This window comes from Ctenopharyngodon idella, chromosome 9 (genome assembly GCF_019924925.1).
Source record: "Ctenopharyngodon idella isolate HZGC_01 chromosome 9, HZGC01, whole genome shotgun sequence".
Classification (NCBI taxonomy): domain Eukaryota; kingdom Metazoa; phylum Chordata; class Actinopteri; order Cypriniformes; family Xenocyprididae; genus Ctenopharyngodon; species Ctenopharyngodon idella.
Genome location: NC_067228.1, coordinates 18,734,802 through 18,750,197, shown reverse-complemented (window position 1 = coordinate 18,750,197; position 15,396 = coordinate 18,734,802). Strand labels below are relative to the sequence as shown.

The following is a 15,396-nucleotide window of genomic DNA, read 5'->3' as shown; positions in this document are numbered from 1 at the left end:
CACAGATTGTCAATATTATCGGACTATCCCCATTATTCTACCCCCAAATACTTCGGGAAAGGAATACCCCAAGTTTCTTTTCTCCTAAACATCTGGTAAACTCAAATGAGTAACATTCCTGAAGCTCATACGCATGGCTCCTCCTCTTTGAAAGATGACCGATTAGAGTTTGTGGAAAATTGAGAGTGTCTGATTGGTCACGACACCAGTCAATCACGAGCTTACGGACGCGAGGGGTGGGTTTAGCGGATCTAAGAGGTTGTTCCAGTGTCAGTGGCGTTCCTCATTCTCGACTAACCAAACAACACACAGTGAGATGAGGCGATCAACATCCACAACCATTACTCCGGCGTTTCTTTTCCATCATGCTGACACAGAACGCGCACATTTGGGGTTGTTTTGATGCCCGTTAGTATTTGGTGACCCGCAATCCCTCCGCTCTCCTGCATATCTGTTAACAAATGTGCATTTTTTTGCACGTGTCAGATTCAGATTATTTGACGCACACTGGATCAATAAGAGAAGTTAGGTACTTTTTAACTTGTTGCTCGGTGATGCTTGTGTCCTGTTGCGCAAGAGGATGATTCATGAGCCATTTGTTATACATATAATTTTTGCTTCGAGGTATTTGACTGGCAAAAGTTGCTTTAGGATGGGCTCAAGGAACGAGATCCATTCTCAACCTGCCGTACAGTCTGCGCAATTAAGTTAAATTGGACTACTGGAGATACCCAAAGACGCATATCGAGAGTTGGATGTGGACGTTCTTGGGTCCAAATACGTGTACCTTTATCAGAGTAAAATTATATTGATTTCCTAACCAACTAATACTGGAGATGTCGGAGTCTTACGAGGACGGGGTGTGCGGAGATGGAGCTCCGGACTTCATCCCACCGAGAGCGATTCGATCAGGCCGGCGGAGTGGAGTCAGCGTGCCGCTGGTGGAGCGCGATGAGGCGGCTCTCCTGGAGTCAGTGAAAATGGCACCGAGGAGGAGCAGCATCATTAAGGTAATAGCAGAAACACGCCTATGAGTTGTCAAGAGTTTGGTACTGTGGATCGTACTCGATCATGTCTTTTCAAATGAAATTTAACAAGAATTCAGATTGTGGGATAGAGTGAAGTGATTAACCCTCAGCATGTAAACAACAGTCCGTACGTATCCTTGCAGTTCAAACAAGTTATGTCAGGTTCAGTTCTTGTGGAGTTACGTTTAAGGGTTTGTGATCATGGACGCAATGTTGAAACCTGTGGGGTTCGAACCTACAACCATTTAGTTACCAGCCTAGAGTACATTGTGCAGCCCAGTGATTCTCAACAGGTTTTGCTTCAGGACCCTGACGTCACATTAACCCAACTCGCTACCAAAACTGTCTTTTGTAAAAGTAAACAAAAATGTTCTTAAAATCAAACATTAAAATGTTTTAATATTACGTTTTGAGGACGAGGGCATGCTATTCAACCTGTCCATGTTGACATTTAGTCATCTTTGGGTAAAAACAAAGTAATTTCTGGCAAAATAGAGTTTGATTGAATGTACAACATTTGATATTAACATTTTCTGGTCCCTTTTAGAAGAAGAAATTACGCTCTGTATTTTGCAATGGTAACTTTGAATTAAATGGTTTAACACATTTAATTTTTTTGCTATTTTGTTTTTTCTTGCTGTCTGTGACACAGAACAGACCTGTGACCCATTTTGCAACCTGGTTTATAACTATTGTTGTAGATTCATCCCAGAATTCTGATTATTAGCATCCCTTATGAATGGAAATTATGTTAAGTTTATCCGTAAAAATAACTCAGAGCCTACTGGTCGCATTACAGATCTTTCTGTTGTGCCTTGAATCCTTGAAGTTGAACCTTTAACTTGATATTTAAAACTCACAGGAGTTTCTTGCTGAATTCACACATCCTCACCTGTGAAATCACATGACAGTAGGAATTGAATTACAAGAGAAATGCTGTTATGCCTTTAGAGTAATTGTGATATTGCCATTTTGTTGAGTTGATGTTCTTATAGTATGGACATTAACAGATTTTAATGACCTTTATTTGTCTATTATCCACATAGGGTCAAAAACATTGGGCTTTTCAGTGCAGGTACGGTTTTGCAAGTCACTAGATCACTAATCATTAAGTAAAATAACCATGGACATTTGGTCTGCTTTTCTTGGATGGAAGCATTTTTGTCCCCTTTAACACACAAGCAGTGAAACGAAACGTGCCAGAGGCCGTTTTTCATATAATGGTTGTTACAGTATGTAAACTGCAAGCCCATTGTGACCTTACGGTTGACCTGAAACAATTCCAGTTTTGCAAGAATAAACCAGACAACGACTAAAAAGCGGCACATGAAAGTGGACACCTATACCCATATTTACTGTGTAAGAACTTTCTCAGCATTTACAAGGATTCCTGAAGAAAATGACATGTCAAGAGGTCATATCAACAGCCAGACATGTTTGAAGCACACAAATGCCCTTAGGGTCTTGGGTTTACTAATGCTTTAGATAATCATTGATCCAGTGTTATGGAGTAATGCAGCAATGACTCTCTATCAGTGCTTCGCAGTGAAGGTCAGCCAATTATCTTCAGCATGATTAGGTAGAAGGATTATGAAGCAAGCCAACGGGGCCAGTGACTGACTGAGGGGCCTCCAGCTATGAGGCATACGTAACATTTATTTAAAAAAAACGGCACTTGCGAGTGACTGTTGCCACGTTGTGACACAAAATGTTAACTGCACATTGTTTTTGTGGTCATATTTGCAACTTTTGCGACTTTATCTGTGGCATTTTCATATTTGTGATGTCATTTCCTGTTAGACAGTAGGGCCTCCAGCAGTAGCTGGTGCCACTGCCACTGTACCTCACACAAAACTGTAATTTGTATTTGAGTGCTGCCCATAGCCAAGTTCAGAACACTCTTGACACAGCAGTGCCATAGAAGAACCATTTTTGGTTCCTCAGAGAAACTTTCAGTAAATAGTTCTTAAAAGAACATTTTTTTTCTTAGTGTGAGGCACATTTTAAAAATTTAAAGAACCTTTTTTTCCTTTTGTGTAATAAAAAGTTTCTATGGATATTAAAGGCTCTTCATGGAACCATAGAACCAGTAAAGAATTTCAGGTCTCGAATAGGCTGTCTTAGTTCAGTGAGCAGGAAGTGGCACAGGGTAATTGACAGATGGCAAAGAAGCTGATGATGTCAGTGACAGGCACTGTTGATAGAGCAGAGAGAGGGGGCAGCGTTCATGTGACTCATCCCAGCCCGGGTTCTTGGTTCAGTTTGTTTCAAATCCAGAATGTGAGTAATGTTCCCTGTCTTCCGCCAAAGTACGCAGCCCTCCAAGACAATGTCCAGAGCCATCATTGTTTTTTAAATGGATGCAGAAGTTGTAGCTTACACCTATTTAATACCGACTCGAGAACTTGTTGCTTGCCTGATATCTACAGAGCTCGCCCCGTGCAATAGTGCATGCGCAAGAGCGCGCATCAGCGTAATAAGCAAAATGGAATTGAACCTGAGCAGGCAATGACTTAACCTCCCCCCCATGCCTCCATGCACTTGACTGAGATGATAGCAACAACTAATTGATTTGTGACGCAACTTGTGATGTAACTAATTGACAAAGTTTCCCAGATTAATTTTGATATATATGTGTTTTAGTGTGGTGCTCTGGAGATAATAGCCACTTGTTAACCTGCTGTTTTTGACCTGCTCTCATGCTTGAATAAAAGAAAAAAGAGGCCTACATGCATTTCTTTGTGTGTGGACAATGGAAGAAGTGTTAAGTAGGAGTGTGCTGTGAGTAGTACTGTGTCCAATTTCCAAATTTGACTCGATATAAGTCCAATTTAATTGTCCCTTCAAAAACATACATTTACTTTTATTTGAAGAATGAACTAGTCATTGAACTAGTCAGAATCACTGTTACTAAAAATAAAGCTGCATCTGATTATGCTATGTTAGCCACTTGCCAAAATAGTGTTTTTCTCTGAGGCATGGTAAAGCATGGTACTCGCTAAAAATCAAGAAAATTAGATTTAAACAATAAGACTAAATGTGTTGAGCTATATAACAATAATTAGTTTTCTGTCTACAAATATATCAAAACAGTTGTTCCCTTGTCTATTAAAACATGTAAATATTAAAGCGTCTTTGTTGTTTCCATGGTTTCTACAAAATAAAACCGGAAACCGAGGGTAACGCGGGTATGACGCAATTGACAGGCGACTCCTCACACGTCCCGGAGCCTTGGTTAAAATTGCAATTTTCTCACGATTTACAAATAGTTGTAAACATTTGGGATATTGTGAGTAAATTTGACAGGTGAACAAAATATATAACACTGGCCTAGTGGTTTTTGGGCATTTTACTGCAAAATTCTTACATATTGCACCTTTAAGTATAGTAATGAAGTACAGTTACTCAGTTACTTTTGGTGTGATTGAGGAAATAGGAAACCACTCTGCAAATTTGAGAGTGAAGCTTTAGTGAGTTTTGACAGTTGAGCAGAAAAACAAACTTGGGGAAGCTCAAGTACAGAGCCCTGGGGAACACCTTGCTTGTTTTCTCAGCCTCATGAGCACTTTCCATTTAATCAATGCTGTCTGACCACAGCTTAGGATTGTGTATCCATTACAGTCTTCCATACAATCTCTACCTCACATTTCACCGTATTTGCTGTAATTCATGATTCTCTCTCATTTCCTTTTTGTTCTGCTTTGCCATTTTCTGCTAATCTCTGTCCCACTTTTTACTCCCTTACCCCCATGTTTTTCTCTCCCCTCACAGGCAAACACAAACAAGATTTCTCACTCATTAAAGAATGGTTCAACCAAAAATGAAAAATGACATCACTTCCCGTCATGTTGTTCCAAAACGGAATGACTGTCTTCCGTATAACACAAAAGGAGAGGTTTTGAAGAATGAACTAGTCATTGAACTAGTCAGAATTGACCAAAAGCTAATGATATTAAACACTTTGAAAAAGTCTTGCTGTGAAGAAACCTTCAGGCCCCATCCTAGGATCCATTATTCATTGTTGTTTACCAATTTAGTAATTTGACATGCTTTTTGATCACAGTAAACTTTGTTCTGCAGTGTTGCGCTGTTCTGGACAGTGATTGTTTAAAAAGCATCGCTGGCTGCTGATCAAGAGCAATGACAATGTAGCTGCTATGACAATGTGTGACTGACTTTGTGTTTAAGTAGGCCTGTGTATGTGAGTTTGACAGTGTCCTGAAGGGAAACTGGGCCCTCTGTCCTCTAGTGTCACTCAGATACTGGTGCCACAATCCACTGAATGATGTTATCCTTCCTATCTGACACAAGCACTCATTTAAGTCACTGGGATCTCTCTTGTGATCATGCGGTGTAGTGTGTGTTTTTATGTGTCTGTATCACATAAGTTGGTTTGTGATCCAAATCTATGAGGAAAACTAGATGGGTATGGTGACCACTAAAGGTGTTTTATCCCTGTCTGCGTGTCAGTTGGAAAGTATACACATTCTTTTATAAGAGGATGCAAATTTTGACATTTCACAGCCCTTTTCTTGTGCGTATTTTTGTGAACTTGGCTCTGTTTCCTAGCAGTACCTCAGGTGCCTGCATCCTGAAGACCCTGTCTCATTAACTTTCTGTTTTTTTTTTTTTTTTTTTTTTTTAAACACCTCCTTGCTTTACAGTGCCAGGTGAAAAATGGACAGAAAGTGCCTTGTTTGGCCACTCTGTGCGAGTCGAGGCTTGTGAAGAAAAGACAAACTAATGCCAAACTTTTTAGACAAACTGCCAAAAGCTGAAGACTTTTGTGAAGTTCAAAACATAATTACCCCAATTTTTAAACTAGCTGCCCTTGGTTGTTGTTTCAGCATTTGATCATGCATTTTACGGTTATCATCACTCCTTGGTGTGGAGATGGCTGGAATGCAAAGAAAGAAGTCAGCAGATGATACAGAAAGAAATAGAGAGAAGTTCTGAGGTGAAGGAGTGTGATAACTGAAGGAACTAGCTGTTTATAACTTCCTGTTTAGTAATACCCAACCCACAGCTGATTTTGAGCTTGTCTGGTGCACACTTTTACTTATGATCACCTATCTCAGAAGTACATCTGCGATCTGCACTGTACTTTACTGTACATTCCCATCACAATACTAGCAATGTTCAAAAAGGGGATGGAGGAAGGCAGAAGTATACTATAAACGTCAGAGCGTGATTCTGAACAGCAGCGACAAGGGAAAACCATGCGTGCTTAGGCTTAGACAGGAAGTACAGTACAAAAGATCGTATGATAGCATGAAAATATGAGCAAGCTGACTGAGAAGGAGGGGTGTTGAAATGGATGGCTGGTACATTTCATCAGTAGTGCACATTTTACATCAGGGTGGAGCTCGGCTTGTGGGCGTTCAACTGAGAGCAGCCGAATTAGAACTTCTCCCCTGGTCAACCACAGCCCACAGGGAAGTGATCTTTGGCTATGGGGGGATGTTTGATGTTTGGGGCTAACACTGAGATATGCTTACAAACACGCTGTCTTTCGTGATGCATGGTGAACAAATGAGGGATGAAGTGACTCGAAAAGGACAAGTATATCTGTTCAGGTTCTATACATTGTTGTGTATGCACATCTTGGATGACGTTCTTACCCTGTCAGGGTGAAATTTACTGTTATTCCAGCCTGCAGTTTGTCATAGAAGTTTCCCAGCCCTCCTTGGGCCTGGCGCACAGGGCACAAGCAAGAGTCTGAGAAGACTGACTGAGACCCTAGAGACAAATGTTCTCAGCGTGCTAGATGACATGCTCATCAAATGTTCAGTGTTTTTTTCGTGAAAGAGTTTTGACATTAGAATTCAGAAAAAAAATACAGCTTTTTTTTTCCTGTAATGATGACCACTAATCTCATTAAAGTCATAGTTTTCAAACAGCCATTAGTATACATTACCTTTCATAAGTTTGGGTTCAGTATGATTTTTGTTTTTTGTTTTTTTTGTTTTTGAAAGAGTCCTAAGCTCATCCAGGTTGCATTTATTTGATAAAAACACAGTAAAACAGTAATCTTGAGAAATACTATACAGTTTTAAATAAATGTTTTCTATTTCAATATATTTTAAAATGTAATTTTTTCATGGCATGTCAAAAGTTGAATTTTCATCAGCCGTTACTCCAGTCTTCGTTAGTGCCACGTGATCCTTCAGGAATCATTCTAACTGTGTGTCCTAACAGCAACAGTTGTCTGTCCACACCAGATGCAACACAACTACGAGATGTGACAAAATCTATCAAAAATCACATGCAACACGAAGAATGTGTGGATGGCGTCTCTCTGCAAGTGCACTTGCAACGAAACATAATCAAATTCATAAATATTACACATATTAAAAACGTTATTAAAAATGTGTACTGAGTGACTGAAACAATCTTTGTCACAGCATAGACTTGCATGTTCACATGGAGTTGACAGTTTGAACTTTCTTATGGCAAATTTACACTGCAAAGGTGGCACAGAAGCGCTTCTGAAGTGGCAATTTGGTGTTTTTGACTGTTTAATGCTGCTCAGAGGTGGCATAAATGCATTTACACAGAAATTTTAACTGCATATTGTTATACAAGGGGCTTAGGTAGGTCAGAACAGGCATAATTTAGTCTGGCTTTTATGCTGCATTGTGTCTTTACACAGAATTTTGTGCAGGCACAGAGCAGCCTTAACTTTATGCCTTTATTTCCTTTAATTTATTTTCTAGATCTGAGGTGGATTACTCATTGTCAATTTCAGTATGGCTATAAAGGTCACGCAAAATTATATTCAAACTCACGTTGGACGCTTTTAACATTAAATAAAGCACATAAACAGTACTTGAGATTATCATTGTCATACTTTGTTGTTGTTCCAGTCGCAATGTTGCAGAAATAGAAACCGTTTCTAAAATAGAATCATCGCGTACCGCTGTTGCAGCTGGTTAGGACAAAAACTCTGATTAAAGGGATAGTTCACCCAAAAATGAAAATTATCCCATGTTTATTCACCTTCAAGCCATCCTAGGCGTATATGACTATCTTCTTTCAAATGAACACAATCAGAGATATATTTAAAAATATCCTTAGTCCTCCAAGGTTTATAATGGTTATGAATGGGGTGCTGCATTTTGAAGTAAAAAATAATGCATCCATCCATAAAAAAAGTAATCCATATGACTCCAGGGGGTTAGTAAAGGCCTTCTGAAGCAAAGCGATGCGTTTTTGTAAGAAAAATAACCACATTTAAAACTTTATAAAATCAAATAACTAACTTCCGGTGGATGAACGCACACAGAATGCGCAAGTCGACTTGCGCCAAATAAGTAATCCTCTTACGCGATGTATGACACAAAGATTATCACAGCATAGACTTGCATGTTCACATGTAGTTGAGACGCCGGCTTAGACGCTTCTTGCAGTTCAAACAAATAGGGCTGTGCAACATATTTAAGCTCCTCTTCTCTTATATCGAAATCCTCTGAAATTTCTCTTTAAAAATTATTGTTTTAGATTTATAATCCGTGACCGGTGATTTGTTTTGCTCTATCCTCTGTGCCACCAAGTTCGTCATTACGTTGCGCGTCAGGCCAAAGGTTACAGCATTCAGCGTACGGTTGTCTGCCGGAAACTAGTTATTTGAGTTTATAAAGTTTTAAATATGGTTATTTTTCTTACTGTTAGATTAAAATCTCAATCATAGATAGAATATTTGTAGTCTTAGTCATCAGTTTAGAAACAGGCGCCTCAACCCCTGTGATGTGTGGCAGCAGCAGTGCGAGATCTTGGGAGAATGAACAGGCAGACACAGATCAAGTGTGGTACAAAGCATTCTCAGATTTATTCAGGAAGAAGGGTCATATTTATAGACATAGGTCAAACAACAATCTCCAGGATGGCTTGAGCATCCAATCATACGACTTAAGAATCAAACCTTACCATGTATGGCTTTTTAAGAAATATAATAACAACAAAAGAAATGTATGTGCATAAATGTGTGTGTGTGTGTGTGTCTTCAACTTCTGGTTGCGTGTGAGAGTGTCAGTGTGTCCAAAGATTACTACTTCTTGTTTTGTCTAGGTAGGTACGTGATGTGCACAATGGAAAAATCCCAAGACACAAAGAAAGTCAAAAAGTGAAGCCCAAGAAATAAGAAATGATTTAACACTTACAAAAACGCATCGCTTCACTTCAGAAGGCATTCATTAACCCACTGGAGTCGTATGGATTACTTTTTTTTTTTTTTTATTTATTTTTTTTATGGATGGATGCATTATTTTTTACTTCAAAACACGGCCCCCCATTCACAGCCATTATGAACCTTTCAGGACTAAGGATATTTTTAAATATATCTCTGATTGTATTCATTTGAAAGAAGATAGTCATATACACCTTGGATGGCTTGAGGGTGAGTAAATCATGGGATAATTTTCATTTTTGGGTGAACTATCCCTTTAACTCTGATCATGCCTCACGGCATCAAGTCATGTCTGGTTAGGACATGGTGTTATATGCTGAATTGGTGCTCAAGAAACATTTCTTGTTATCAATGTTGAAAACAGTTGTGCTGCTTAATATTTTTGTGGAAACTGTGATGCAGGTTTTTTTTTTAATTTTTTTTTTTTAAATGGAAATATTTCATAACATTAGAAATGTCTTTACTGTCAGTTCAGATTATTTCAATGCAAGTTTTAATTAAAAAGAAATGTTGCTGACCCCAAAACGTTTGAAGAGTAGTATTATTGTCTTTATAGTGTATAGAATATTCTGCTTGTACAATTGTGAAAGTTGCAGGATTTATAAGCTTTACATGGTCTTGCCTGGAGATAAAAAATTGTATTCAGTAACAATGCACATGTGTCTGTCTATACTTTTGAAACGGTGTGTATTTGTGACATGCTATGTCTTGGCCCATAGACTTCTATTACAAGTGCTTTATAGTGAAATTCATGCTTGCCACAGTCTTTCAGCAAGTGTGTCCAAGAATATAAAGGGCAGGCCAGCAAGAATGTGATCTTGGATTCTGAATTGCTATGATTTCACTCCATCTTGCCATGGAAATCACTGGTGTGCAGTTGGGCTACCATGGCAACCGATGGGCCTGACAGAATCCACCTCAGTGTTCATTGACATGCAGAAAGCGGTTTTGTAGTCTGGGGTGTGGTCACAACTGTGTCAGATGAGGTCTACCCAACATGCACTCATATTCTTGTTCCTCTTTTAAGCACGGCCTGGCGTGTGTCTCTGTGGGAATGTGATATTTCACTTTTGGAAGAATTACAAGGAACACTTAAGAGTTCCGCAAAGTTTCACCCATATGCACTCCATCAAAAACTCTGTCCTCTTCCTGTGAATAACAACAGACAGAGAGATTCTCCATGCGCAAGCACTAATTTCCTACTTTAAATTCTTATTTTCATTCCTCCTTCCACAGATAAAAGCAGCTTTTGGTCCTTTGACAGTTGAGAGAGTGTGTTAACGTACAGTAGATGCATGTTATGAGAGGTGATTCCTGAGCACAGTTTCTGTAACAGGATTACATTTCTAATCGTCTCCTCATCTACTCAGTGTCTCTGAGCAGCAGTGAAAGGGGAAACGAGAGGAAAATGTGGACAACCAGAGGGAGACATCAAGGCTCAGATTTACTAAACGGGGCAAATTAGCGTGAGAGCGCAATTCCACAAATGCGGCAATGGGAGTGGCAACTTTTGTGCGTGATCTACTACTGACGCGCAAATTAAAGAACACAGACGCAGTCAAAATCATTTACATAATGACCAGCGCAATCTAAGAAGAGCAGTGCAAATTAGCGTTGGGACACAAATAAGCAGAGCTGACGCTCTGACACTCATTACAAAAAAAGGAAATTCCTGTTCACCCTGTTTGGGTTTATTTTTTGATAATCTAAGGGATCTACAGAAATTTAGAAAAAATGCTATCAGTCAAATTAACCTTTTAACTTTTATTTTGTGCTTTCTCTTTTTGACCAATGAAGCACACAAAATATGAGTGAAGGGAGAAGACCCTGTTTTTTTTTTTTTAACAGAATCCCAAAAAATCCTACATTTTAGAGCTGCACGATCAATCGTTAAAAGATCACAATCTCAGTTCCAACACCCATGCGATCTTATTCTTAAATGGCTACAATTCGTCTATGTCTATTAAACCAGATCTGTGTTGGTGCTGCTGCTGAGCCAGAGAGAGCAGTTGTCATGTATAGGTATGAAACAGCTTCACAAACAGTCTTTTCAACCACACAGTATTATTATTTCTCTTTTACAATAACTCAAAATATCACAGTAGTACTGGGATAAAAGTTTATAGTTTGGATATAAACACTGATGTCTACGGTAGTGATCAAAATCACTTTTTGCACGTAACTTCACGTTTCAAATGATTGTTTCAATTACATCATTAAACCAGTAGGTGATGACAAGTGACTATTAAAAATGTATTTGTCATTGAATCATTTAAGAGATTCATTCAAAAATCTCATAATGAAACAAGTCTTTATGTGTGAGTCATTGAATCATTCATTCAAACCATTTTTTTTAATTTTTTAAATAAATATTAATTAAATGTTTTAATGGACTGCAGCAATTAACATTTTGTCAGAATCTGTAGTAAATTACATGTTATTTTGTTTAGTTGTCTATTCAGAATCATGGGAGAATCATGATCTCTATATTAAACCAAAAAAATTGTCTCTACACTGGCGACTTTTCTCAGGTGTGGGTAGAGTGTGGGTAGGGTGTCTTGTTTTTATTTGTCATCTCTTCCTACATGATTTTGTGTGGCAGTTGTATCTACATGCTGCCTCTTCTTCTATTTTGTTTTATGACAGGTGGCAACCACCGTTAAAGTGAAATGCCACCTACTTATGCTGGGGTGTCAACTAGAAAGTTACTGGTCCTGGATTATTTACGATATTATTATGTGTAGTATTAACATGATATCTAAATTAATTAAATATCACTGTTATTTACTTGTCTGTTTGAAGGTTTATCGACCTCTAGGGGTAAAACTTACATACTGTGCCTTTAAGGCCCCGATATACTATAAGGCGAAATCAAAGAACAAATTGGTGTGATGTAATTTCAAGAGGGCCGGTTCTGCCCTCTTTGATGTGGAAATCTTCTCCGGTTCATTTCCTCTGTTGAGCCCGTCAAGGTCAGATGTCTGCGAGTGAATGTTTAATATTGTAAAGCGGTTTGGTTTAAAGCATTCTATTGTATAAAGTGCTATATAAATAAATGTGACTTTACTTGAGTGGAGTGTCGAATTTCAGCGCTTGTGCAAACAACCACATCACTATTACCGGATGCTTTCTTAACTTCTGTTTTCTCACCGCATGTCAATTTTCATTGTTTATTTTGTTATTGAGAGGAAAGAGAGCGCTCTCAGCAGTGTGGAGGGTGTCGGGATGTTCACTAACAGTATTTTGAGCTTCTTTTTACTCCTAAACGAAGAACAAAAAAGAACTTTGCTGTGATTGTATTGTGGCCTTTAAGTTGAGCAGATGGAAGTATTAGGTTGTTGGTTAAAATTTGTTAAATGTGAAATTTGTGTTTTGTTTTGCTTCATTTTGTACATGTAAAGCTAGCCATTGTCTTAGCTGGGGGAACTGGCAAAATAAATAAAAGACTGTGAAACAGATGGAAAATTTGGGAAGACAAAAGTGCATCCACTTATGCTTGAATTCTGAAAGTGTGTTGTAATCACAAACATTATATGTATCTTTTTGGTCTCTAATTCTTTCCATGTCTTTCCTGACTCTTCCAGTTCAAAACCTCAAACCGAACCCTGTTACAGATCTGTTCTTGTATCCAAAGCAAAACTTTGTTGCCTATTACATTTGATTACCCATAATGCCACTATCCTCATGCATGTCTGATTTTGGTTGAACCTTTCAATTGGCAGTTTTTAGTCGTCAGGCAGTTGTTCTCCCCTCATTTTCCTATAATTTATTCTTTTGGCTGAGATTCATTCGTTCACTTTCACATCTCTTCTTCTCTATCACTGATGCTTGAAGGTCACAAAGTAGGCATTTTCTGTGCCGCACCAGGATTTAAAGTGCCAGTGACCCTGTGATCTTTGACTCTTAAAAGAGGCAGGTTGGGCAGTTTCCATAGTAAAAAATAGGAAATATTGCCATTTTTAGCCTTATCCGTCTCTCCGTCTCTCTGTCTCTATTGCCTTATCTTCATCTCTGCATGCTCCCTGCTGTCCAAGAACACTCCTATGAGAACTGCAGTTCGACACGTTACAAATCACCACTGCCAAGAACACAGGCTTATCTCTCTCTTTCGGCCTCCGTTTTGCCATCTCTCACTCTGATTTATCTGATCCCTGTAGTTGTTTTCAGGGAGGGACGTAGCCAAACAGGATGAAACCAAAACAGACATGGCAGAAAGGATCAGGCAGGCAGACAGGCAGAGATTTATCAGATAAACTAGTGAGCGATGGAGAAAGACGGATGATTGAGGCAGACAGTTTTACATCATTAATAAAAGCGACCATTTAAAATCAGACTTTTAACCTTTTATGAATAACCGCATACTACTGGATATATATTTAAGTTCTTTTTCTGTCCCATCCATCTACCTCTTTGTCTGTTTAGCACATAGATGGCTTTGTATTTTGAGTGTTGATATTGTTATTGAGGACATGAGATCAGTCTGTCATCTGATATTGCTTATATCCATAAATGTTTGTTTACAATATAGCTTGATATTTATTTTATTCAGTGATAAATATTATACTTTGAGTGAATCTGTGACAGTTGTTTTGAGCATAACCTTTCCCTCTGGGCTCTTTAGATCTTGATCATTTCATTGAACTCGACCAAATCTGGGTTAAATCCCCCAGTTCTGGATAAACAGTTTCACTCTTGTAATTTTGTTAGAACAGCATTTAACATATGAAACTCCATCTCAATGCAGAAACTAATGTTAACGAATGAGACATTATTGTAAAGTGTTACCTTTTTTATTAAGCTAAAAAAAAAAAATGCCCTATTTGCCATAATTTCACCCTAGAATTGATTTTTCAGGGGCATTTTTATATCTTTTTTTACCATATGAAAAACATACCATATAAAGCACATTGTCCAAATAGCAATCTGAATTTGTGACCTGTCCTGGCAAAATGAGTCGCAATGAGCAAATTTACAAAAATGAGTTATTCTCATGTGTTGTTCTCACATTCTCCATTAAAAAGCATTCAAAATGATGTATGATTTGTTGCAATCAGACAAAAAAAAAAAAAAAATACTGAGATACACTTGTTTGAAGTCACTAGAGTCAGCAAAGTCAATTTTGAGAAAATTCAAGTTAAAGTTTTCTGAAGGTTCCCAAACAAAATCACCTAGCAACCATACCTTAAAATCCCTGGTAATACCACCAAATTTGGCACAAACCAAGTCAAAACCCATATCTATAGGAAAAAAAAAAAAAAAAAAAAAAAAATATATATATATATATATATATATATATATATATTCAACTTTTTTGTTACCTGTACCACACGGATCTAATTCTAATATAATGTTACACATCAGATGTTTTTCCCCAAATGTTCACTTAAGACATAACAGATAATACTTGCCAAGACAGATTTTTTGAAATGCCGTAATTCTGTGTATGTATATTGGGTTCGTGCGCTGTATGAGGCGTCTTTGTGCGCACGCTTCGGATCTGTCAGTCAGTGCGAGTAAGATCATTTTGTTTACATCAGCATGAGTTTAAAAATCACATTTCATTGGTTCAGAATCATGCCATTGAGAATTCGCTATGAATGTTCACAAAGTTTGAATGCTGCGTTTTACAACGATACCAAACTTGTGCTGAGGGGAAACGCCAGCTGTCAAAAAGCAAGCAGAGAAAAACGGCATTTTTCATGACCAAAGGAAAGGTACTCCTCTCAGAAAACGTACAAATAAAGATACTTTTAAATGTTTAATTGCTATTTGGAGCATTGGGATCTCTAGACGAGGGCTAAATGAACTGATTTTTTTTTTTTTTTTTTTTTTTTTTTTTTTTTGTGAAAAACTCAATTTCGACCAAAATTGATATTTTTCACTTGTTTTGCCTATAGCTCGAAATTAGTCTGTGCGCTTTCCGACTCATTTTGCCAGCACGGGTCACATTTGTATAATTAATGGCTGTTAATTAGAAAGTTAATAATATAATATAATATAATATAATAGTTGACTTGAAATTTTGGAAAGTGACCATTTTCATTAACTACATTATTATATTTATTACACATGCAGCTTTTATGACTTCAAATTATTCGTGTGAGTACTTTGTAATATTTTTTTTAAAAACATTTTTTACTCCGCACGACCATTTAACATTAGTGAATGCAAAAATCGGATAAA

The 15,396-nt window shown here is 37.9% G+C and overlaps 1 protein-coding gene across 3 annotated transcripts in view; it reads left to right on the top strand.

Annotated features, from left to right (window-relative positions):
* Window positions 1-259: 259 nt before the first annotated feature.
* plcl1 (phospholipase C like 1) overlaps window positions 260-15,396 on the top strand; it is a 75,837-nt gene continuing 60,700 nt past the window's right edge. For 2 of the 3 annotated variants that reach the window (XM_051905416.1, XM_051905415.1), the window contains exon 1: window positions 260-1,010. In XM_051905416.1, the coding sequence (XP_051761376.1) occupies window positions 837-1,010 (174 nt within the window). In that variant the 5' untranslated portion in view covers window positions 260-836. The remainder of the gene's footprint in view (window positions 1,011-15,396) is intronic. The other variant, XM_051905417.1, reaches the window with a different exon arrangement.